Below are 24,803 nucleotides of genomic sequence, written 5' to 3'. Positions count from 1 at the left end.
CTTATAAAATAGCATAAAACCTAATTTATATTGTATAAGTTGTTTGCATAAGCTCTAAAAAAAGCTGGGTCAAACGAGCCCTAATGACTTGTTTGGATTGACTTATTTTTTAACTTATGCATAGGGATGGCAACGGGCGCCCATGGGTGTGGGTTTGACACTTACCAAACTCACACCCGAAATCATCACCCAAACCCAAACCCAAAGGTTTTTCGGGTGGAAAAACAACACCCACGCCCACACCCATTGGGTTCGGGTTTTTTCCACCCAAACCCGCAGCACATTTGAAAATAATTTGCAAATTTAAGAAATTAAATTCCAACATAGACTTTGAATTAAACTACAACTAAAATTAAGGTCTTCCAAGGAAATTCAAACATAGACTTTCAAGAAATTACAACATAGACTTTTAAGAAATTAAATTACAACTAAAATTAAGGTATTCCAAGGAAATTGAGGGAGACTATGGGGGTAATTAGGTAATTATAAAATATTTCGGGTGGGTGTATGGGTTTCGGGTGTGGGTTTGACTGATACCAAACCCACACCCATATTATCGGGTGTCACCCAAACCCAGTCAAATCGGGTTTCGCCCGTTGACTTGGGTTTGGGTTCGGTTGGGTCTCTCGGGTTTGGGTTTTTTTGCCATCCCTACTTATGCAAAACAGTTTATGCAAAAAAATAACGTTTTATGTTAATTTATAAGTTCACGTTAACGAAAACTATATTTTTATAAGTTATTTTTTTATAAATTATCTCGACAAACCATTTTTTTTGGTAATTGTTGATAAAAAATTATGTCGAGATTTGAAAAATAAGATAGAAATTAAAATTATCTTAAGCCAATTTTTCAAATTTGAATTTGTTGGATTGTGAACAACACTTGCACACATATTTTATTTTTTTTCATAAGCAAACATTGTATTAATAAGAACAAGTAGTACTCAAATCCTTAAGATACAACAATATCCCTTATATACTAAAGAGACATTTTAAGGGATTCACACACAAATTAGAATACAAATAATTACAACATCTTCCTGCACGCCTAATAAACCATAACCTAACAAATTGAAATTATCAATGCCCGCATCCAACAAATTCATACTTATATGGGATCAAGTTGCATCCAACAAATTCATACTTATATGGGATTCTTTTTTTACCAAAAAAATTAGGGATTCTTTTTTTACCTAAAAATTAGTTTTTTTTTTTTTGGCCTTATGAGGCTTTTTCTAATGTGCAAGAGTGAAGTAAACTGTGCATAATGCACAACTAATTTTTCACTGTTGGATCAAAGAGGTCTATGTGATATTATGGTACACGGACTATACCAAATTATTTCCTATTTCATATTTAAAAAAAATAAGAAAATTACACTCACCTCCCCAAGTTCTCCTCAAATAACACTCACCTCCTTTCTAATTTTAAAACTTACACTAACCTCACTTAATTAATTTTCAAAGCTACGCAAGCTTCCCTTTGCAACGGGTGAGGGTTGTCTCCATTGAACTTTTCACTGGATCTCCTCAAGCGTGATCAATCCACCTTTAATTCCCTTTGCAACATAACGTTGTTAATTATTTGTTAAAGGAAATCACAAAGATACCCGCTGTTCAAATATTCTCTCAATAATTTCACTTTTCTCCTGCAGTTGCTCTAATTCTCCCTTTCCAATAATTTGTTTTCCCAATTTTCTGAGTTTCAAATACCTAATTTCTATCAATGAACTCCCGAGTGGTTTGAGTAACATTTATTGTTCAAGCCTGAAAGAAACGGTTAACAAACCAAAAGTATCTGTCATGATGGATGATAACCCAGCAGCACCACAAGGCGGGATATAATTTGATTATATTAACTAAATACATTACAATATAATCATTTCTTGTCAACTTATATACAAACCCCAAGAACCAATGCTCCAAAAAGAAAATATTAGTTGATAAATATGTACATAACACCCTGCAAGTAAAATTGGATTGTCTTATCTACATATGGCTGAAAATTGTTAATTAACAAGCACTCTGGAAGCCGAGCATTCAACTGAATTGAGCAATCAAACTATTTAGCACGATAAACCTGCAGGAATCAAATTAGTAATAGCTGTTTAGTCTTTGAGGATATCATAGGCATTCACAAAAGAGATAAAAGGTTGCATAATAAACTTTAAATCAACTCTCCGTCAGGGTGTATATATTTAAATCTAGCAACATGTTTCAACAATAGTGTTTACTTTACACCATCGGTAGAATAATTTATGTGGTATCCCTATAAAGCTGAACATACAATTTCAAAGTTTCAAATATTTCTTTTTTTCAGTAAAGCATTTAGGGAGTGAGCAGAAATTTATCATTTTACATTTTCATTGTTAAATAGGTCAGATGTTACACTACATAAACCATGTAATATTTCCTGATTGATCATCCACATATAGGATGCCTCCAATTTGTCTAGTTTTAAAAATGCATTTTCTTCTCTAGGTTGAGTTATCTTCTCTTTCAAGTTTCCATTGACCGAGACATGTAAATAAGTGTAATGGGAAAGTTTTTTTTTTTTGAATCAAGTGTAATGGGAAAGTTTGTGCAACCAAAACATGTGATTTCAATTATGTCAATATTTCATTTGTGCAACACAAAGCATGCTCTCTATTGTTGAAATACAAAAATATTAGTTGAACCCACAGTTAATAGCTAATATCATTGAAAGAAGAAGGATACCTTGATAGACTTGTCACCATATCCAACATAAAGTTTTTCTTGGCTGCATAATATAGCTGTCACAACAGAACTGGAAGGAATGGATCCAAATGCGTTGACATTCAGTTCAAACTCATCTCCCGATAATTCCTACAATTCAATACTCTATTTAATGATTTTCTATGATAATTGAACAAATAATATCTGTAGTTCGAAGATACAACAATATTTAATATTATAAATTATCTTGAGGTATATTAGATTATCTCATAGAATTAGTATCTTGTATCTCATACTATCTCTTAAGATTAGTTTCATATTTGTTGGTTATTATCATGATATGTTTAACTATTTAATAAATATTTGTGTAGATTAGGGTTAGTGTAATAGTCTTTTTGTATCAAATCATCAATCATATCAAACCATATTCATAATTTAAAATATTTATTCTTTTCCTTTCCTATTTATGCAAAACCTGATAACTCCAACATGGGGCGGTACCATCCTGCCTGATAGGTTGTGTCTCACTATTCTGCTAACTAGTTCCCCAAAATCTTAAACTCTATTCTTCTTGTCAGCTGTACACATTCATATCTTATATCTTCTCCCTCAAGTTTTCTCTATGTTTGTGTAAAACCCTATAACCATCTCTTCTCAATTAATGTAAAACCCTATAACTTCAACAATCTCAATTGAATTTTCACATAGCACATGATTAAATAATTAACATAGAAAGCTGTCCGTATTACTCCCAAATACATAGCACAAGATTAGATAATTAACCTAGAAAGCTGACTTCACTAAGTTCATTTCTACCTGTATATTAACATTTTTGTCCCAACCTCCTGTATAAAGCCATTTTCCATGCATACTCATAGCAAAAATGGCACCACTATGCAATGTTTTGGAATTCATGAACACGTCATTTCTCCAGACCTAAACAAGCAAAAAATAAAAGAGATGTTACCTAACAATGCCAGGAGATGATTATATGAAGATTGAGTGTATATTTCATTTTAAATGGGCTACAATTCTTTGATCTTTTAAAGGGAAGGAACACAGTTATAGAAAAGCAAAAAAACCTTTATGCATCCATTCTCATATGCTGCAACCAGAAAATCCCTATTAGCAGTAATAGCCAGGATAGACTTCATCTCTCCAGGCAAATTTTCCCCTAGTATCGCCAACGGGCTGTGATCATTAAGACTCCACAATCGGATGGTTCCATCCCAACTACCACTGTAAAGAATACCATCACATACTGAAAGTGTGGAAACTACAGATTGGTGGCCATTCATTGCGCACATCAAAGTTCCATCCTGGAAAAATGTAGTAAGTACAGCAACCCAAAGAATGCACTTTGCATTGAAGCTTTTGTCTAAGGCTGCAACATGTGTATACAATGACAACGACACTCACCTTTAATGACCAAGCTTTTATTGTTCGATCTCCACTTCCAGTGTAGAGAAGATTTCCGAAAGCAGTCAAGGAATGGATACCACTAAAACGCCAATCCTTCTGCTCGTACCATTTCCTCAAGGGATCTTGCCTAAGAGGTACAGTAATCCCCCAGACAAATATTCCCCCACCACCATCACCACTTATACATAATGGTTCTTCGTCATCAACATAAACTAGAGCCATGACTTTATTCTCATGACCTCTAAATGTGTGCAAATGAGAAAAGTCCTACATACAATTTGCATGGATGAAACTCGGTCAACAGAATAACAGAGGAAGAGCTTGTATCATTATAACAACTATACTACTCTGTAGCAAAAGACTGTACCTTCAAAAAACAATTATTATGGATCATGCTTTGAGGTTGCATAACAATCCAGCATTCAAGATGCTATTTTCCAGTTTCATGTAAAGAAAAAAGTGTAATAATCCTACATAGCTAAATTACACATGCATTTGAAGGAAATATATTGATCGCAATTTGCCATAGAATTATAATTTAGGAAGTCATCTCTACAATTCAACAAACTCTAGAGCAAACACACTTGTTTGCATTTATTTTTAAAAGGAAATCTAAATTTTTTTAAAGAAAAAGGGAAGCATGTGTATCACGAATGCAAATGAGAAATTATCCCATCCATCTATTTTTCTCTTACTTCCTTTCATTTATTTGTATATGAGAACTGGGAAGTGCTAGCAACACACTCTCTTTTAAACACATGTTCTTCTATTGATTGAAAAGTGGATCCAACTATTTTGGGAATGGGTCCCACCAAATTATGTGGAACCAATTAAATTTTGTAGAATCCACGTGAATTTCAATCAATAGCAAAGCGTCCTAAAAAGAGAGTATTAGAGAGTGGGTTATTATTAACATTTCTGTGTGTATCAGTGCTAAGCATATGTCAAAAGGTATCTGGCTATCTGCTACCCGGTGTCATGCAGGAAAAAACACCGGAGTATTTATTTACCGGAAAGTATCAAAATAAATTTCTAATTTCATTACATTTACTTTAAAATTAATGATGACATCCTCATGCAAAGATTATTAATGAGATTATGCTATTTGGAAAGCACCCAATAGAATGTTATCAAGTAATTGTGATTTAGAAGTGTTACCTGCAAGGACCATACACGAACAGTTTTATCAAAAGAGGAGCTAAACAGATACCCCCCTGCAAAACTAAAGAAATGATTGTTAGAGTGAAATATAATTCTCCATTGCATGATCGTCACATATACTAACAAATCACAACATCACAAGTGAAACAGGTGAAGCAACCTCAACGCATATGCTAATTAAGTGCCTAGCATATAGGTTTCTTAAACAGTACCACACCAAATTGCACATTAGTAATAACATTTTAAGGAAAAGCATGGAAGGTATTACGAACTGTGACCAAACCAAACTCAAAAGCCTCAAGTTCATCTTCTGTCCAGATCCGTGACAAATATCAATCATCGGATAACCTATTTATCACTCGATTGAAAACCTTACCACTTCACCCCTTTGATAACAAAATGCAAATATAATTTATTTTATACCTCGAAAATAGTGTTATGTATCTTGTCATCCAGACATGCAACAAATTATATCATGAAATATGATTGATAGATATTACAGCGTTTGAATATAAACTCAGATTTCATACCTCCTACAGCTAATCCAGTGATACAACCAAGATGGCCTTGCAGATCTTTAAGCTCAGTCATTCCATTAGATAAGCTAGCAACAAGGTCTTCATCGGGTTTGTTTTCCGCACCTTGAAGAAAATCAGGTTGACTACCATTTTCTTTCACCTCATGTTCTCTCAGCTCCTTAGAACTTTCCTCAACCAACTGGAACAACATGGCAAGAATCATAGGGTGGTCTATGTTGTTCCTATTTACTGTAATCTCTGTATTTCCCAAAATACCAAATTGATGTTTGACTAGCACATCCTGAATGCATTTCCTTACATCCACCACATTTGGACGACTTCCCGGATTGATGTCTAAACATTTGCAGAGAGTCTGCTTAAGTGACAGATACTCAGACCCAAATTTTTCTTCCACAACAGAACTAACTTTCTCCACCCAAGAAGTGTAACTAGCCGAAACGTCAAGGCCATTCTCTTCACTCACTTCCAAGGTAATCCGAGGGAAAGCATTTCCAACAAGAAGCCGCAGCAACACACAAGCCAATGGCCACACATCTGAGCCATACCCAACTGGATATCGTGAATCCCCACTCTCTGGACTAATAACCCCCTTGTTCAATAACTTGGACGAAACCTCCACGCTAACAAAAATCTCATTGTCCAAACAAACTAAACACATTGCTTCATGTTCATCACCCGCACCACCAGAAACCTCATCCCAAATCTTCCTTCCCATCAACAACACCTCATTCAAATCAATACAAATGCCACCAAGCTCATCAAAAGAAAAACACGAAAGTCCCAAACATCCAGCAACCAAACCTTCCAAATTCAAAGCAATCACCGCTTCAACGACACCCTTAGCCATCATTGCAAAACTACAAACCCCGCCTTTATCCAATTCAAAACCATCCCCATTCCACAATCCACCAAACTTGTCCAAAAGCCTACCACAATGCCTCTCACACACCAAATACAGAGAACCATCACTAACCTCACTCCACAGCCCATAAACCCTGCAAATCCTACTCTGCCTCACGGAAGCTTCTAGAATCAAACATAAAGCGTCCCTCGCAGCCTCAGTCAATCCCTCCAAACACTTAATAACCCAAGCAACATAACTAAACTTAAACTTCAAATCACTAACAGTATGCAAAGTAACAACCGGAACAAGACTCACCGTATGGTTAACTCCAAAGCAAACCCTACCCTTAGAACTCGAACTGAACAAACCAAAACCATCCTCGCCAACCGAAACGGCGTCGTGCGGAAGAATCCAATCCTTCCAAGCAACATAAAACTCATCAGACCAAAATCGAGCTGAATATTCATCGTTGATCGAGGACTGTTGATTCAATTTCCGCAACTGGTTTTCATCTGAAGAGTCTTGTTGTTGAAGGCAGAGTCGAAGAAGATCAATATTTTTTGGAAGAGAAGAAGGACCTTGTTTGGGAGAGTATTTAACAAGCTGTGTACACGCTGGGCAACGAATTGTGTTCGGAAATCGCTGATGAAGCTCAACAAGACAAACTTCACAAACGGTGTGGCCGCATGATAGAACTCGTGGAATCGCGGTTCCGTCGTCGTAGCTTTGGAGACACACCGGACACTCCGGTAACTCCTCCATTCAAACACCGCCGGTGATACCGAAATGGTTTACACTTTACACGGCGTCGTTTCTTAATACCGAAATGGTACAAGAACATTTATATGATAAGACGATTTTGTCCTTTAATTATTTTTTTAATACCGAGATTACCCTTGGGTTTTCGTCGTAGAATGTAAGGGGCGCGTTTATTAAAACACCACGATCGCGTGTGGCAGAGAGATCTGAACTGAATCTGTATCTTCTGATCTGAGTGAGGTACGTAATTCTTCTTTTTCTTTTGTTGAGAAAATGCGAGATTCCATTCCAATGGAATCGTGAAATTACTGGATCTTCATTTCGTTGCTGATTCTGTTTGCTACTTTGAATAATGAATTGGTTTTTCAATTTGATGAAATTCTGATCTCGTAACTTGTAATTAGGTTTTCTCTTTGGGTATTTTACATTTGAGAGCTTCAGATCGATGTGCCTTGGTAACATTGATAGATCCATTGAGATGTAGTTGTTGAATTTTGTATTTTTTTAGCTCCAGAGCGAAATCCGGTGTTTATGCTCTGTGATGTTTGCGAGGAATTTTTGAATACATTGATTAGCCAGTTTTCAATTTGACTAGAAAATTTTAGTAGATTTTTTGAATGAAAAATGTTTGTGTAGATTATAGTATATGATTTTCACACTAGATTATAGCCTGTGTAATTTTGGTATAAGAGACTTTATAGTTCATGTACTTGCTCTATTTCTGCTTACAACTCATTTTTGAGTTTGATAAAAAAAAAAAAAAAAAAAACTCATTTTTGAGCTATAATTTTGGGTTTTGGCTGTTTTAATAATTGTTTCTTTGTTTTCTGTTGCTATACTTGCTATGAGAAGACTATGGCAGGGTCTGGGAGTTCCATGACGTATTCCTTTCTTCTATTCATTGTCATCCTCTCGCTTCAAGAAATGTACCGTGGCAAACTTGCATCCTCGGAATTATACACAATACTTGGAGGGTTCATCAGCTCTCTCCTATTTCTTGTGCTCCTAACTGTGAGTTCTGAATCCATATCTTGCATGCCCACTTTCTTATCTTTGTAGTTTTACTTATCTTTGGAGTAGTAAGATCGACGAAAGAAAAAATATGTTTGTGACATCAGAAATGAAAAATATGTATCACTTAACTCGATTTCAATACTATCATTAGTGTTTGGTTTTCTCGGTATATATAGGCTTTGTCTAACATGAAATACCACATTAGGTGGCGTATTGTGCACAAACTTTATTTAGCATTAGATTTTGAAGTCTTATTATAGCTTATGTTGTATCTTTCATAGTGAATCGTTTTCCTTTTCTCTCTCACATCCATAGTCCCCTGAGTTTTGTCTGCACCACCTTCAAACATCACATCTTCATAAGACCATAACCATGCCTCTTCCTTCCTTTGTAAAACATCTCTCACCCACCTTCCCCATTTTTCTCAGAAAAATAAAACACCATCGATCAAAAATATAAAATAAAAAATTAGAAAATGATTGTTCAAAAAAAATAAAAATTAGAAAATGAAATTAAAGAGAAGATGGAGAAGACTCCCGCACAACCGCCGCCGCCTCTGATCGATGACTGTCCGACGCACCTCGTCCAATCATCACGCCATCTACTGAACACACGTCCTCTCACTGCCGTTGCTGCACCTCCCGCCAACTACCCAACCACCACAACTCCTGTCGGTAACTGGGCTTTGCCCAAGGGTGGAAAGCAGTCTCCTCCCTTCACCACATCAATCTAAATAGTTATTCATCGAGATCCGTTGCCCAATGGCCAATCAGTGGAGATGAAGAAGGGTTGTCGTTTCCATATCTGCACCTGTTGACGAAGAACAAAGAATGGGGAAGAGATCAAAAGAGATTTGGTGCGGATAGTATATCATAACATTTGATGGAATATTTTGATGTATTGGTTATAAACAGTCTTGCACGGTGCAAGACCTAAGTAAGTGGTCCACCATAGTCATCGCCTATATTATAACCTATTTGTATTTGTGTAAAGATTTACCTTTAAAATATTATAATCTATTTGTATATGTGTAAAGGTTTGCCTCTAAAAGGTATCAAAATGTGTACTGCATTATTCTTTCTAGTTCCTATGAGAAGTTCTATTTTCTAAATTGAAGTCAAGATTTTAAGACAACCAAGATAATTCCTACTTTTATCACTTCATAGTTCATAGGTTGATGTTCCTGTATACAGTGGTTCCCTGGTCACTGGTCGATGTAGTCCTACTTTAACAGTTACAGAGGATTTTTATTCATCATAGTACTAAGTGGACTGTTGTACACTTTTATGTTAACAAGATATATGTGAATGCTATTTTTACCTGTATAGTCTGCTTTAAATTATCTTCTTTTACGTATATTCTTCCAGGATTTCGTATTTTAAGTTATTCACATTTACATTTTGGTTGCAGTTCATTGGAAATTTTCAGGAGACAACCGGTGCAAAATCTGGCTGGGGTGCTGGTAAGTACATGTTGCTGATGGAAGTTGATGACAAACTGTATTAATCGAATTCAAAATTCAAGTAAAACAGAATGAATACTAAGTGGAAGTGTAACTTTTAAGAACATCTACATTTTTATACTTGAGAATTGCACGAAACATGGGATTAGGCATTCAATTCTTTCTGGTGTCACATGTACAATTCATTCATGCATGCCTTAACTTCCAGTATTGTGTTTTATATTTTCAAAAATTGAAGATGGTGTCTTTACTTTGCAGTCATAATAGCAGAAGTCGTTGCTTTGATTGCTGCAAGCACTGTCCACCGAGTATGCATCACTACATGGTATGCTCTCTGCAATACCCCACTCTCTCCCTTAATAATGAACAATAGGAAGAGATTCAACGGGAAGTGTAGTATCTGTAGTATTTCTTTCTAAAAAAGGAGAAAATGGGAAGGAGAAGAAGCGCATCTCAAATGCCAATAACCCCTCTTGTCTAAGTAGTGCAAAGTGACAATAATTAAGTAGGTTGATTACCCTTTGGTATAAGTTCTTATTGATTCTGGCATTCTTGTTTCACCTCCCCTCATATATCAATATGAATGTAGATTTTTATCCCTTTACCATCATAAGCTATATGATAACATTGAATTCTAGATTTTCCGTTGTGATATAAGTACATTACATTGTTAAAGAAGAACTGGTAACACCAAGATATCATGCACTTTTAGGTAAATAATAACTTAGATTTCTAGATTTGCTGTTGTGATATAAGTCATATAACCAATAGTACATTACATTGTTAAAGAGCTGGCAGCATCATGTGATAATCTGCTTTTAGGTAAATAAAGTAATAGATGACCTAAAGCTTTCGTAAGTAGCATAATCCAAATTGGTTTTAGCAGCCTAATTCTGAACTTGCTAATTGCAAAAAATTAGATGGATGTTTCCGTTTCGGAGAGCATAATTTTTCAATGGAATCAAAAGGGTCTTGTAAAGTAAAAATCAAAATAGTCAAGTATTTATCTTCCGTTACTTCTCTATCACACGATTAACCCACACAATTATTTATCTTCCTGGCACAACTACCCCCAATGTTTCTGATCGACACTTCTGCCATAGTTGATAGTTCATGAACCAACCACCTTGCCGGAATAGCCACAAAGAACAACTGTGTCTTTGCCACCTCCAACAAACACCCAAATAGTCCTTTCTACACCTTTTATGAACTAATTACAGTTCTTACTTCTTAGAACAATAGTCACTTTTTAAGAAAAAAACAAGAACAATCACTTGGAATGGGGAAGTTCCACATCATTAATCTTCTGGTTCTCTCAATTTGAGAATCAAATATTCTAAAGTTTTGTAAGTGTCACATATAGAGGAATCAGCACCTGAGACACATTCTGAAGTGTTGAGAGAATAAATTAGAGTTGTTTTTATTAATTTGAAATAATTGATGTAAAATCTAATTGTAGAAGATACCACTAAAGATCTACTATATTGATAAGTTAACATTGATGTTGGCGTTTGTTTCAAGCGATGATGAGAGTGACATACTTTCAATGTTTGTGACTGTGAGGGTTAACGGAAGTAGTGAGAGATAACAGGAGGTTAGTTCATATTCATAACAAGGCTGACGTGGGTTAGTAGTCCACTTGACATTATTTTATTGGTGAACAGTTTGATAAGCACCTAGAGAACTGTGGCTAAGTTTTCTCCTATTTTAAAACCATAAAATGTATCAATTGATATTTTTTACGAAACCATTATTGATGTTATTCTAATGTTTGTTGCATGAATGCAGTTTCCTGTTCTCAGCTGTATTGCTCTATGAGGTCAACAAGCTCTCTGGATCAGCAGTCTCCACAAGCGACTCCAGAACTAAAAAGCAAAGTGGGAGAGCTTAATCATTTTGTATGCTTACTGTCAAAGCATTGATAGAGAATTTTTCCTAGTCGCAATAGTTTTACAGGCCTAGTATTGTAACTTACAAAAAGAGTGATTTATGATTCTATTTAAATTTTCAACAATGGCATGATTCGAACATGTGCATTAAACTGAAATCCAATCAGTCATTTTACAGGCGAAATTGTTCCCTTCACCAAATAGTGAAAGTAAAAATATTGGCATTTCTTTTCTTTCTAGAAATCTGTTCATAATTTTTTGGGTTTTTCCTAATTTATCCCTAGTCTTTGCGAAAAGAAAGCAAAGCAGATCACTTTTACTATTCATATATAATCATGCCAAGCTGGTGCAAGTTTTTAAGAGCAAGAAAAGAATATGAACGAGGAGAAAGCATTCGTTATCTTTATATGGATAGCCAATTCTTATTAAGATATTGTTTGTATTCTTCACCCGAAAAATGGGTTTACTATTTTGAAAGATCGAAACATGGGATAACTGTGGATAGTTTATTATTTAAAAACCATAAAATGTATCAATTGACATTTTTTACGAAACCATTGTTGATGTTCTACTGTTTGTTGCATGAATGTAATTTCTTGTTCTCAGCTGTATTGCTCTTATGAGGTCAACAAGCTCTCTGGATCAGCAGTTTCAACAAGGGACTCCAGAACTAAAAAGCAAAGTGGGAGAGCTTAATCATTTTGTATGCTTGCTGTCAAAGCATCGATAGAGAATTTTCCATAGTTGCAATAGTTTCACAGGCCTATTACAAGAAGAGTGATTTATGATTTATCTGACACTTCTATTTAACAATTTTAACAATGGCGTGATTTGAACATGTGCATTAAACTGAAATCCAATCAATCATTTTACAGGCGAAATTGTATACTGCACCAAATAGTGAATGTTAAAATGGGTTACAAGGGGATCTGACCTACTAATGATCCAACTTCCATTTAAAATGATTTTTCTGGGTTTGTGCAATTTACTTATAAATTTAGATCAAGAAGACATCACTACCTTATTAAAAACTTACGATTGAATTTACATATAATCTACTAACCGTAGAATTTCAGACTTGAACATGAGTCGCATATTAAACATCAATTATGCAATTTCTCTTCTATAACTTTTCTTAATTATGCTATCTTCATGCTTGTTTAAGTCTACAGCAATAGTTGTGGAATTGTGTCACGTCGATGCCAATTTGATAGGAACACAACACAACTAAGAAAATAATGGACATAAATTGTATTGAATTCATTATAAAACAAAGGGTTGTTTCCCCTTCTTACAATGTGTAGTTTATAATTCCTCTTCCTTTCAATATGTAATGTATCCAAGTAAAAGAAATATGACAATGTTATGTATGGAGCTTGGCTCCTACCGAGACGAACAACAAAAAGATGAAAATCAAACAGCTGCTAGTTGATGTGATTATAAATTACAAAAGGAATCTGAGCATGCATTTAATTGGAGTGTTATCATGAATTCCTTGTAGTTGTGGATTGCAAAAATTCAACGATTTTTTCCTTGTTTTTTGGAAAAGTTGCACATGCATCTTGTTGCTAGTTGCTACCCCCAACAGCCTCTATACCACTGGCTCTCTCATTGCACGGCCTCTGCATATGTCTTCGCCGGCGCATGCTTTTAAAAATCCAATATCCTTCCAAAGATGCAGTTCCTAAATAGACACAACTAGTGCCTGTAGATTTTTCTGTACTCCAACTCCAAGATAATCAGACATTTCCATTCCAACTGCACTAAAGATGAGAAATTTTTCCTACCTGCGCTCTTCCAATAGAACTGATAACAAATCAGTCTCACAGTTATTTTGGCTGTGTATGTTGGTGGCTCTACCACAAAATCATCCTCCTCTTGATCAACACCATGGACATAGAGTCCTCTATGTTAGACAATTGAACCTTCACATATTTTCTTAGCAATGACGGACATTTAGTACCTCCTTCCTTTTGCAAAAACTCTTAATAGATACTTAATTTTGGTGGTATAATGTAAATTTCAATTGACATTTAGCACCTCCTTCTTTTGCAAAAACTCTTGATAAATAAAAACCATATCTGTGCTGTCTTCACAATGCTTCATTGCTACATAAAAAACCAATCATGTAACTGTAAGTATACTACATAATATTTCAAGTTCAATATGAGTTTGTCCATTAACTAAAGCAAACTTTGAAATAAGGCGCGGAAAATGCTACACAAATTCATATATCAACTATCAGTAAATATGTACTATGTAATGAGACGATCATAGAAAATTAAATATATATGTTTAACATAGATACCATGACTTGGTTTTTTTTTTTCCTTGAAGCCAAAGCTCGAGTAACTTCCAGCTCCCATTGGTAGTCCACCATTTCCGCATCACCAGAGATATCATCACATCAGTAATGACAGAAGAACAAAGTTCACAGTGATACTCAGATCCATTGCTGTCATCGTCGCCTTCGGATTCAGGGGAGATAACAATTGGGTTTCTAGTAAATTATTATAACCAAAATGGTTAAAAAAATTAAAACAGAAATAATTCATTTTGGAAACAAAATGATACAATAAAATGGACTTAATGTTTAGTATTGAGAGTTTAGGGTTGATAATTTTTGTATCTGAGATTGAAGGTTTATAGTTTCAGTATTAGCGTATAGGTTTCTGACAATATTCTTAAATAATAAATAAATTTTATGGAAAGAAATAACTATCAGTGATTTGGGATGTACACAATACTGAATCTAGGAAAAACAAAGAGACCAAAACAATAACACACAGATAGACAATGACATGATTCTAACAACTAAAATTATTAACAAAAACACTACATAACATTGACCTCCATAGTTAATTTTTCCAAATAAAATTCCAGTAGATAAAAATATTCATAATATTTAGGAAAAACAGCATGCATGTAACATATAATAATGTATATACAAACCAGAATTCCATTTCCAGATTTTTAGCAGATCTAAACTCAAATACAAAAACATCGCCCATAGCATTGAGATTTCTGGGGAAGTTTAAAGTTTCTCTAAAGAAATCAACAAAAAAGAATGAATAGTCATGAAGATGTCAAGAATTATAATGTGTACTTTGTTTTTACCTAGATTAATATACTAGGAAGATGTATGAAGACCTAATCATTACTTTTTCCATATTTTAAGCAGTACCATCAAGCTAACAGAAGTAAATATATCAATTGTTGAACTCTTCATTCAAATTTTCAAAACTTCTCCTCCAGCATCATAGAACAACGGTCAATATATTTCACAACGTGAGGTCAACTACATAAATCAAATGATGACATTAAATCTGATAACAGGTCTAATATAGAGGAGCAAAAAGCCCAAAAGACTAAAAGATATTACAGAGACTAAATGAGGAGTAGAAACTCCCCATAACATTAGTATCAACCAAATGCAAAACCTGAGGAGGAGGAGGAGGAGGAGGGTGATCGAAATAACTCAAACCACCAACCAAAGAGCAACCATCAGATGCTAGACAATCAGTTACTCTATTACCTTCACGGTGTATGTGAACAATCTTAACAGGTCTTGTTGTCTATTAATAAACCATTTAAATACATTTATCTTAACGGTTAGATCTATAGTTTTTGTTGATCCCAAAATAGATCCCCCCTCTCCCAACATTGCACTATCCTTAATCTTATCCATGTTTAAGGTGATTCTGTAGGTCTTCTCTACACATACCCAAACCATCTAAAGCAAAACTTTACCATCTTTTATACAATGGTAGCTACCCTAAATTTCTATCTAATTGATATCATTCATCCACCATAACATTCTTGTCTTTGCAACTCTAAATTCCACTATGTTTGGAATTGTAGACAAAAAAGGAAAAATGCATATGAACATAGAAAGTCTGGATACAAGCTATCAATTGGAATCTCACAAAAGATACCTAAAAAGGGAATGAAAGATACCTAAAATGCATGGAATATATGATCAATGACAAAATATGGAATAAAATTGCATGTCAAACTGCACTAAAGATGACAAATTTTTCTTACCCGCACTCTTCCAATAGAACTTAGTTACTCGTGAAATAAATAAAGAAAGGCAAATGCTAACATGTGCCCCAAGGGCATATATTAAGGTGCATTTAATTAACTAATATCTTATTTAATTTACTTCAAAAATAGTAATAATTAATTTTATTAATTAAAAGATATAGTCCACTATATTTATTATCTATTTAAGAAAATTGGAAAGACAAAATATGATATGCTGCCAAATTTGATTTATGATCACGCGATTGGTAATACGACCATAATTATATGCATCCATTTTTTTTTTTTGGTTTGTTAACAATCAGACTTACAGTACTCCTGGTAATACTTGATTTATGCCAACTTGTGATTTTTGTTTTTTTTTCGGTGAACAAGACTGAGTATTATAGTATTATGTTGTAATGGTAACGATTGTTAGTACTATTTTAGCTTTTGAATTGCTAATATGTTTTAGAATTTTATAATACTTACTATAATTTAATTTTTTTTCCATCTTAAAAAAAGTTTGAAAAAAAAATTTGACCAATCGCGTGATCATAAATCAAGTATTTGGCAAGTATCATATTTTGCCTATGCAATTTTTAAAAATTAGTAATAAATATAGTGTACCATATCTTTTAATTAATAAAGTTGATTATTGCTATTTTTAAAGTAAAGTAAATAAGATATTAGTTAATTAAATGCACCTTAAAATGTGCCCTTAGGGCACATGTTAGCGGAACCCATAAAGAAAATACATCAAGTCTTGAATTTGAAAAATAAGTCATTCAAATTAAAAATAGAAGTTCAAAAACATGTGAAACAGAGTAAGATTACTTACACTGATGGTTAAAACTGCAACTGTCGATTGACTGCAAAATCAGTCAACACTACATATATCATTCTTTAGATGTTTCTAATTGCTAGTTGCCTTCCCCGGCTTTTAATCGTACAAAGGTTCCTTAACAAGAATATTTATTTTCTCATGCAGAAATTTGAGCACATCCTCTCTCCCTTCCTTTATAAGTAATTGTCTTAACTTCCCAAATGTAATACGTGATGGTCGAATTCCCTTCTCTATCATCTCTTCGAGTAAAATACAAGCTTTCATAACATTACCCTTTGCACACAATCCATTGATAAGAGCAGAAAAGGTGTGCAAGCTTGGGACAAACCGTTTTGACTTCATATACTTCCATATTTTTAGAGCCATCTCCACTTCATTTTTCTCACAGAACATCTTTATCAGCATTGTATAGGTGTCAGCATCCGGTTGACACAGCTTGATCATCCGGCGGAAGACACTAAAAGCTTTATCAGTCTCTCCCTGACTAATCAAACTGCTCATGATAACATTGCAGGTCCTTGAATTGGGAGCAATACCATTGCTTTCCATCTCTTTCAAAACCCGATAAACATTTTTCAATTTGTTTGCCTTACAAAAAGCACCAATCAAGGCATTATACACCACAACATCTGCATCAATTCCATTCCTTTCCATTTCCATGAATGTATCAATAGCATCCTCAATCCGATTCTCCACTCCATAAGCATGAACAAGTACGCTATAAATAAACGTCGTGGGCCTGCAATTGTTATCGTCCATTTCCTTGACAACCTCAACAGCTTCATCAACCCTTCCAGCCTTACAAAGAATATCAACCATTATACCATAAGTAACAATATCAGGATCACACCCTGCACAAATCATCTCACCAAAAACCTCTCTTGCTTTGGGAAGATTCGGTTCCCTTCCCCACCCGTCAAGCAATATACTATAAGTTTTTGAATCCGGCTCAAACCGACCCTTCATACTATCAAAAATCTCCTGAGCCTTCCTAATATTCCTAGACTTACACAAAGCACTCAACAAACCATTAAAAGCAGCTAGATTCTGCGGTGTATCATATTTATCCATAACATTAAAAGTATAAACAGCTTCATCTACCTTATGAGCCCTAGCATATTTTCTCATGATAATACAAAAAGTTTCAACATTTACCATACCCTTTTTCCTCATTGAATTAACAAGATCCCACACAATCTGATACTGTCTAATCTTTGCCAAAGACTCAATCATCAAGTGATATGCTTTTACAGTGTGTGAATAATTCCGCTGCTTATCAGCCCATTCGAAGAACCGATATGCGGACATACCGGCATTTTCGAACCTTTTGAGGACGGTTTCGACTAATTCAGGTGAAACCCTAATCCCTGTTTGATTAAGAGCAGTGTCAAGTGTGATTGCAGGATTAGACATCATAACCTTAGACACTGTTTCAGTTAATTCTTCAATGTCATGAATAGGTTCGTTTGTGCATAATGTTTTGGAGAAAGACACGCATTTGAGTAGTAAATTTTGTCTATGGTTGGAAATGTTAATCATTGCGAAATGAGAGGGGTTGTGATTGGTATTGAGATATCGGAAAGCTATTATTTGGAGGTTGTTGAGAAGAGATGAGTGATTACATACACTGAGAGAAGACGACGACGATCCGAGCAAACTGCACGACGGCGCGGCGGACAGGACGGCAGTTGGTCGAAGCAACTGAACGGCAGAATTGGATGACGGTGGTTTGAAGAAGAGATGAAAACGATTGTGTAGTTTGAGTATTTTAGAATAAATAACACGTGGCGTCTTATCAAACATATGATTCATCTGGCGGATGAGAAATTTGAAAGGCATGGTGCCTTTGGCGCCATAAAGTTAGACAACAGCGATCCCAAAATAGGTGTTTTGAAATAGGACGAGTTTTACTTCTTTTTTTTCTTTCCCTTTCAAATAATCAGGCTAAAAAGGGAAGATGGACTGCCATGATTTGTGGTAAACATTAAAGACATCCTAATTATTACTATTTAATATTTATAGAATTTGTTTTGAGTTAATGATCGTATGATTAAAATTCAAAGAAATAGTTCATCGTTAAATGGTTCAGTAGTGATTAGTGTTAAACTTGATAGGAATGACCATTAGTCGATCTTCTGCAACTGCGATCGGAAGGATACTGAAATCACTTGATGCTAGAACTGATCCTCGAATCAGATTAAACTGGTGGTGAAAAAAATATTCAAAGAAATAAACGAATCGTTAGTTGGTTTAGTGGTGATCGGCGTTAGTTGGTTCAGTGGTGATTAACTAATGTCATAATTAATATTATTAATATTTTATGTTTCACAAGTGTTGTTTAATAATAAATCCTAATTCATAAAAATGTCGAAATTGATAGTATCGAATATCAAGACTGGAGTTCAAACTCCGATCACTCCAATTTATAGGCTTTGTGATTTCGTCTATAATAAAAATAAGGAGAATGTTAACATGTGCACTGAGGGCACATGTTAAGGAAACAAAAATAGAAAGTATTAAATAACATTAAATTTTAACTTTTTAAGCATTAAATTTTTGTATAATTAAATGTTAAATTTCTATATTAAGATATCTTAACATGTGCCATACATGCACAGGTTAACGACACCCTAAAAATAAAAATAAAATAAAATGTGTGAAATGATGAACCGCGTGGGATTGTGCATGCTGGTCACTACTGGATTCCTTCTCAGAAAGGCACTGACAGGTAGGCAGGCAGGAAAGAAAACAATCAGCAGCCCCGAGCCAGCCAGCCAGCGGAGTAAGTAAATAGCGAAGAAAGAAAGAGAAAATAGTGAACAAAGAAGAAGAAGAAACCACTATCCCTTTTCTATCTTCCCTTACACAAATAGGAAAGAATCCTTAACCTTACATATCATTTCCCTTCCCTTCCCTTAATTAACTAACTTTCTTTCTTTTCCACACGATTCCCGCCAACACTAAACCCCACACATTTATTTCATCTCTTTCCTTTTCTCAAATTATATTATTCTATTCATTCATCCATTTCCAATTTTTTGATTTTGTTTCCTCAATTCAACTAACAACCATGGACGAGTTTGGTGTATTAACCGAACGATTCGGATTGAAACCTCAAGGTAAATCCGCTCCAATGGCTTCCACTAAACGATCATCGCCAAAAACTACTTCCGTTTCTCCCCAAAACGGAGGATCCAGATCTCCCCAACATTCACCTTTCCAATTCGATTACGGCGTTTTCGCTACCGCCAATAACAAAACGCCCACGACTTCAGGGGATTTTTCCGATGGCATTGACCAGATCTTCGCTGCTGGAATTCCTAAATCCAATTCAATTCAGAACGATCCCATTTTCGGTGGCTTCAGTCAATCGGTTTCACCCTCGTCGCAGGTTTATGTAGATGATATATTCGGTGGTGTCAATGAAAAAACTGTCGGTGTTGATGATTTACTTGGTAAGATTGGGGGTTTGCATGCAACAAATGGTAAAAGTTCGATGCAGCAAAAATCGCCTGATTTTGATGACTTGATGGCTGGGTTTGCTGGTAACACCATTTCCAATAATGGGTATGTATGGATTTTTGTCTTCACTTTCTGTTTTTCTTTTCTTTGTTGAGAATTGATGCTGCAGATAATTGATCCAAATCCTAAAATTTATGGTAATTCACAAGTAAAATAAAAAAAAGTGATTTTTTTGCTGAAAAATCTGAAACAAACAGGGCCTATATCTGTTTTATGGATTTAAGGACTAACTAACTAGTACACGTGCATACAATCAGGAATTAATGTGGAAGTAAATTGTCCATTTTACTCGACTAATTTCGTCATAATGGTTTTACCCGATTGTTTTTAAAAATGGCGCGAAGTATATCTGCCTGTCGGTAAAGCAAGTGATTATGATGATTTTTAGTGGTTAACTTATCTGCTGTACTATTTAGTATTTTACATTGTCCTAACAAGCTTTGGATGGTGTTAGAGAAAAACAAAACCATTGTGTAAGTAGGATATGAGCGTTGAGCATTAACCTCTTAAGTAAAGCTTATTATTGATATATTGAACATGCATCATAGATGCCACAAATATTCTGGCCTTGTCTGTATTCTCATGTTTTGGAAGGAAATATTTGAGATTCATGAGAGGCACTCTGGCTTTCAAGATGATGTTATAGAAAGATAAATTGAAATTGATCTTGTGTGGATCGTATTTCTGGGATGGTCATACTTCGTTAGGTTAATTATGAATTCAGGGTTAGTTTTTTTCCATATTACCAGCCATGCTTTGTAGAGAAATTTGGATGCATGACCTACATTTCTTGACATATGCATTGCATTGGAAGATCCTGGAATTTGGACCAAGTCATTGTTACTAGTTTGGTATATTTGAAGCTATCAATGCATGCTTGTTGATGTCAATATTATTTGGGAGTATCTTTGGCTATTCTTTCTACTTTTATTTTGAAGTGCAATGTAAGACACATTTTCTATCTACAAGTGCTTTAAGTTGTTTATCTCTTGAGTTAAAAATAATGGCGTACATTTTCTGACCTTTTTATCCTTCTATATTGTCTCGCTGTATCTTAATATCTTTTTTCCTTTCTTTAAGGAAAGCAAGCATTGAGACGAAGAATGCCCAGAAACCAACCGCGGCATCTCACAATGATCCATTTCTAGTATTTGAAACATCTTCAAGCACAGCATCTTCAGAATCATTCCTGGACTCATTAGAGCAAATGAGTAAGAATAGTTCTAAAAGTCCAAGTGGCAGCTCCAGTCCCTCCCCATTATTGAGACCTCCACCGAAGTCAGGGAGTGCAAGTAAAGATTCTTTCAATTACTTGAGCTAGAAGACATGAATAATAATCTTTTTTTTATTGACTCTGCAGTTTTCTGATATCATTTTTTGATGCAGTTAGCAACTCGCGTATGTCATCAATAGATGAGCTTGAGAACTTTGCCATGGGGCAGGTGCAGAGTAATGCTACTAGAAAGGCAAATACCAACACTGGTGAGATTAAGCAAAACTCAGCGGCTAAGACAAACAAAGATAAAGGAGCTCCAGCTACAAGAGTGAATCAATTAAATGGTGCGGATGATCTTGAATCCTTTTTCAGCGCGGGCTTTCGATCAAACAGTGTACCAAAGTCAAGGACTGCAACTATGGTAGAAATTATTAAATTGTCTTGTTGACGAGTGCCCTATGAGCATTGGTTAAAAAATCACTAAAAGGAAAGTTTAACTTGAAAGTACAAATTGAACATTTGTCAATCTAATAAATACACCATTTCCCATATAAACTTGCCTCTTTTGATTCTTTAAACAATTCCCTAAGGGCACTTGTTAACATTCTCCATATAATAATATCAAATGATGTTGCTACACTGAAAGATTATTCAGTATTTTTTGCTGATGCATTGCATAGGATCATATGTTTGATCGCCAAGTAAACAATAATGGAAAACATGAAGGGTCACAAAGTGTGCCGTCGGGATCCCAAGCCAACGCGAAGAAATCTTCACCCGCAACATCTTTTGATGATTTGTCATTGATGTTTGGTGGTAAGTTGTTTAAATTTATTGATTTCTATTACAGTGAAGTGATTTTATTGCCAACTTATCATTTTATCTTCTTTTTATTGCAAAAGCTTCCCCGTCATCTGAATTCGAGGAAGTGGAAGGTGAAACTGAAGAAAGGAGAAGAGCAAGATTGGGACGTCATCAGAGAACACAAGAGAGAGCGGTGTGTATTATTATCTTGCTCGTTTTTCCTAATATCTTTTAATGAGGGATGGGGGGGCTCATCATTGCAAATTGAATGTCATATTTTTATCTCGATTTTTTTTGTCATATTTAATTGACAAATTTAAGCTTGATGATCTATACTAAGACTTGGCATAGGACATTTTTGCTAATTCATCTTTATATTGACATTTTTGCTAGATATGATATCTTAATAGTTTGTTCTGAACACTGGCATTACAGATTTATATTGACATTATTTCTCATGGGACGGTTTTGCTCTTTTGTATGTCTTGATTTCAGTTGAAAGCAGTGGCTGATATGAACCAGCGTGACCTTCAATCTAAGATGGAGCAAGAAGAGAGACGTGTAAGCTTTTGTATTTCCAAGGATAATCCTGCTATAATTCTCCCCTGTTCTTTATTAAATTTTGTATATTTGTCAGATTTTCTTAGTGTGGCATTTCTTTTTAATTTGGCAGCGAATAGCCGACAGTGTTGACATTCAGATAAAGAGGTGGGCTGCAGGGAAAGAAGGCAATATGCGGGCATTGCTGTCATCATTGCAAAATGTATGGTTTCTTACCATTATTGTTGTTAATTATTAATGATTAATTTCACTTTAGGCTCTTGAATTGACTGATATAACCCTGTATTCTGATTTGGATTCTTACTATCTTAGTGTAATAAGGTTTTTTTTCTTTTTTGGTGATTAGTGTAATAAGGTATTATTGAAAAGGAAATGGAAAATCAGGTTGTTTGGCTTTCTACGTGCCAGATAGGGATTGAAAACCTAGGGTTCAGAATAGCTCTCACTTTCAATGCTTGGGCAGAAGGATTAAACTGAATCCAGTATAAAATATTAAAGAAATGGAAAAATGGAGAAATAATACTCTACCATATCTAAATGGAATTATTTAGAAGAAACTTTATTTTCAATTCATGTGTTGAGAGTTGTTACTCGTATTTGTGTTTAAAATTGAAGTTGTATGCAATTGTGTGAACCAACATGGTAGAATAAATGGAATATGTTGATTGAGTTATTGACTGAAAGCTACATAAATTTTTATTCATGCGTGTCAATTCCTACCATACATTTCTTTTGTTAAGGGAGCGAGAATTATAAATAACTACCTGAAAATAAACGTAGCATTCATTGTGCTGTTGTGCAATTTATTTATGGTTAACTGGATGCTTTTTCCTTAACAAAACACTCCTCAGTTGTTATTAAGATCTCATTTAAGAGGAAAATGGCGTACCTTCTCACCGGTCCTTTATTTCCTCTGTGATAAATAATAATTTTATTTTCCGTATCCTGAAACATTTGTTTTGTTCAATGGTTCTTATCTTCAAATTTATATGCAGGTTCTTTCGCCAGATTATGGGTGGCAACCAGTATCTCTGACAGATATGATCACTTCAGCTTCTGTGAAAAAAGTGTATAGAAAAGCGACATTATGTCTTCACCCAGATAAAGTCCAGCAGAAAGGTGCTAATCTTGAACAGAAATATACCGCAGAGAAGGTTTTTGACATCCTTAAGGTACCTTGTCAAATACGGTAGTAATTTCGAAAAATTGCTATGCTTATAGCTAGAAATCCATAGCCTTTTTCTATTCTTGCGTTTGATTTGCTAAAAAATAAGGGACCGGACACATTGGGGGCACGGGACTGGAAAAAAAATTGAAATTCTTGTCCCTCACTAAACCACATGACAACTTTTTGTCAAGTACAAGTTGTCTAAAATACAAAAATAACCTTTTTTTTTCCACCAAACATTGTACAAGACAAAAGGTTTGTTCAATACCTTAAAAATTTGTCTTGTATTTACTTACATTTTTCAAATTAAACGGACTCTAAATGTCACAATTCTGCCATTGCTATGTAATATACATAATTCTTTTGCACTACTGCTAGCTAGATTTACACTAATCACCAAAATTAATCTGAACATGTAAATCTCCCCTTCTACTGCTCGATCAATTATTTTTTTCAAATGTGATCAATTGGGTGCTTCTTTTACATAGTTTTATTCTTTCTGATCTTAAAACAGGAAGCTTGGACCAAGTTCAATGCGGAAGAGCTTTCCTAAATCGATCTCTTGAGGTCTTTACGAGTCAATGGATCCATCAACGACGTGCACGGTTTCACTTTGTGCAGTTGAAGTTTATTACTCTGCATATATATGGTGTCATTTGGTGGCAGATTCTTTGTCCTAGCGATGTTGAATGCTGTAATGTAAGTTATCATCGTACAGTATTTTTTTGGTTTCAATATCATGGTACAGTACGTTTGTAAGTATTAATTTACAAATTTAAAATGCTCCTAACAGTTTAGACACACCTACTTATATTTCAGTCAGCCCGCTCAAACTGTGAAGACAGGCTTATATATTTAGAAATTTTTTTGACAGGA

The 24,803-nt window shown here is 34.8% G+C and overlaps 4 protein-coding genes across 9 annotated transcripts in view; 2 read left to right on the top strand and 2 right to left on the bottom strand.

Moving 5' to 3' along the window:
• The window catches only part of LOC123911047 (protein translocase subunit SECA2, chloroplastic), a 36,582-nt gene extending 29,100 nt beyond the window's left edge, over window positions 1-7,482 (bottom strand). Inside the window, exons 1-6 of the mRNA XM_045962372.1 lie at window positions 5,810-7,482; window positions 5,277-5,332; window positions 4,116-4,385; window positions 3,779-4,015; window positions 3,513-3,632; window positions 2,718-2,846 (exon numbers count right to left, since the gene is read on the bottom strand). Coding sequence (XP_045818328.1) covers window positions 2,718-2,846; window positions 3,513-3,632; window positions 3,779-4,015; window positions 4,116-4,385; window positions 5,277-5,332; window positions 5,810-7,424 — 2,427 coding nt within the window. The 5' untranslated portion in view covers window positions 7,425-7,482. The remainder of the gene's footprint in view (window positions 1-2,717; window positions 2,847-3,512; window positions 3,633-3,778; window positions 4,016-4,115; window positions 4,386-5,276; window positions 5,333-5,809) is intronic.
• A 37-nt stretch (window positions 7,483-7,519) lies between these two features.
• On the top strand, window positions 7,520-12,527 carry LOC123911049 (protein KRTCAP2 homolog). 3 transcript variants are annotated; one of them, XM_045962375.1, is made up of 6 exons: window positions 7,520-7,661; window positions 8,274-8,432; window positions 9,846-9,897; window positions 10,156-10,222; window positions 11,686-11,716; window positions 12,411-12,527. In XM_045962375.1, exons 2-6 carry the CDS (start codon window positions 8,277-8,279, stop codon window positions 12,480-12,482), a joined length of 378 nt encoding a protein of 125 aa, XP_045818331.1. In that variant the 5' UTR covers window positions 7,520-7,661; window positions 8,274-8,276; the 3' UTR covers window positions 12,483-12,527. The 3 variants fall into 3 exon arrangements, with proteins under 3 accessions (XP_045818331.1, XP_045818329.1, XP_045818332.1); XM_045962373.1 differs by lacking the exon at window positions 12,411-12,527 and having other exon boundaries at window positions 7,524-7,661; window positions 11,686-12,029; XM_045962376.1 differs by lacking the exons at window positions 7,520-7,661; window positions 12,411-12,527 and adding an exon at window positions 7,719-7,876 and having other exon boundaries at window positions 11,686-12,029.
• A 495-nt stretch (window positions 12,528-13,022) lies between these two features.
• Window positions 13,023-18,381, bottom strand: LOC123908982 (pentatricopeptide repeat-containing protein At1g77360, mitochondrial). 4 transcript variants are annotated; one of them, XM_045959745.1, is made up of 4 exons: window positions 16,651-18,381; window positions 14,904-15,084; window positions 14,095-14,286; window positions 13,023-13,894 (listed from the first exon to the last, which is right to left on the bottom strand). In XM_045959745.1, the coding sequence occupies exon 1, from the start codon at window positions 18,193-18,195 to the stop codon at window positions 16,753-16,755; it is 1,443 nt and encodes a 480-aa protein (XP_045815701.1). In that variant the 5' UTR covers window positions 18,196-18,381; the 3' UTR covers window positions 13,023-13,894; window positions 14,095-14,286; window positions 14,904-15,084; window positions 16,651-16,752. The 4 variants fall into 4 exon arrangements, with proteins under 4 accessions (XP_045815701.1, XP_045815700.1, XP_045815699.1 ...); XM_045959744.1 differs by lacking the exon at window positions 14,904-15,084; XM_045959743.1 differs by having other exon boundaries at window positions 14,095-15,084; window positions 16,651-18,375.
• A 953-nt stretch (window positions 18,382-19,334) lies between these two features.
• Window positions 19,335-24,803, top strand: LOC123906957 (auxilin-like protein 1). The gene is made up of 9 exons (XM_045956989.1): window positions 19,335-20,223; window positions 21,259-21,470; window positions 21,565-21,815; window positions 22,075-22,210; window positions 22,297-22,391; window positions 22,694-22,759; window positions 22,872-22,961; window positions 23,755-23,931; window positions 24,442-24,803. The coding sequence occupies exons 1-9, from the start codon at window positions 19,727-19,729 to the stop codon at window positions 24,478-24,480; spliced, it is 1,563 nt and encodes a 520-aa protein (XP_045812945.1). The 5' UTR covers window positions 19,335-19,726; the 3' UTR covers window positions 24,481-24,803.

The sequence above is a fragment of the Trifolium pratense genome, linkage group LG2, assembly GCF_020283565.1.
Source record: "Trifolium pratense cultivar HEN17-A07 linkage group LG2, ARS_RC_1.1, whole genome shotgun sequence".
NCBI classification, from domain to species: Eukaryota; Viridiplantae; Streptophyta; class Magnoliopsida; order Fabales; family Fabaceae; genus Trifolium; species Trifolium pratense.
The sequence above is the reverse complement of the archived record's forward strand: the minus strand, read 5'-3'. Positions and strand labels throughout refer to the sequence as shown.

What these genes read in the sequence shown, in the direction of transcription:
- LOC123911049 (XM_045962375.1), top strand. Translation starts at nt 8,277, where the DNA reads ATGGCAGGGTCTGGGAGTTCCATGACGTATTCCTTTCTTCTATTCATT. An exon ending in TATTTCTTGTGCTCCTAACT is followed by an intron (nt 8,433 to 9,845) that starts GTGAGTTCTGAA and finishes TTTTGGTTGCAG; the next exon opens with TTCATTGGAAATTTTCAGGA. An exon ending in CAGCTGTATTGCTCTATGAG is followed by an intron (nt 11,717 to 12,410) that starts GTCAACAAGCTC and finishes TGCTCTTATGAG; the next exon opens with GTCAACAAGCTCTCTGGATC.
- LOC123908982 (XM_045959745.1), bottom strand. Translation starts at nt 18,195, where the DNA reads ATGATTAACATTTCCAACCATAGACAAAATTTACTACTCAAATGCGTG.
- LOC123906957 (XM_045956989.1), top strand. Translation starts at nt 19,727, where the DNA reads ATGGACGAGTTTGGTGTATTAACCGAACGATTCGGATTGAAACCTCAA. An exon ending in AGAGAACACAAGAGAGAGCG is followed by an intron (nt 22,392 to 22,693) that starts GTGTGTATTATT and finishes TCTTGATTTCAG; the next exon opens with TTGAAAGCAGTGGCTGATAT. An exon ending in AGGTTTTTGACATCCTTAAG is followed by an intron (nt 23,932 to 24,441) that starts GTACCTTGTCAA and finishes ATCTTAAAACAG; the next exon opens with GAAGCTTGGACCAAGTTCAA.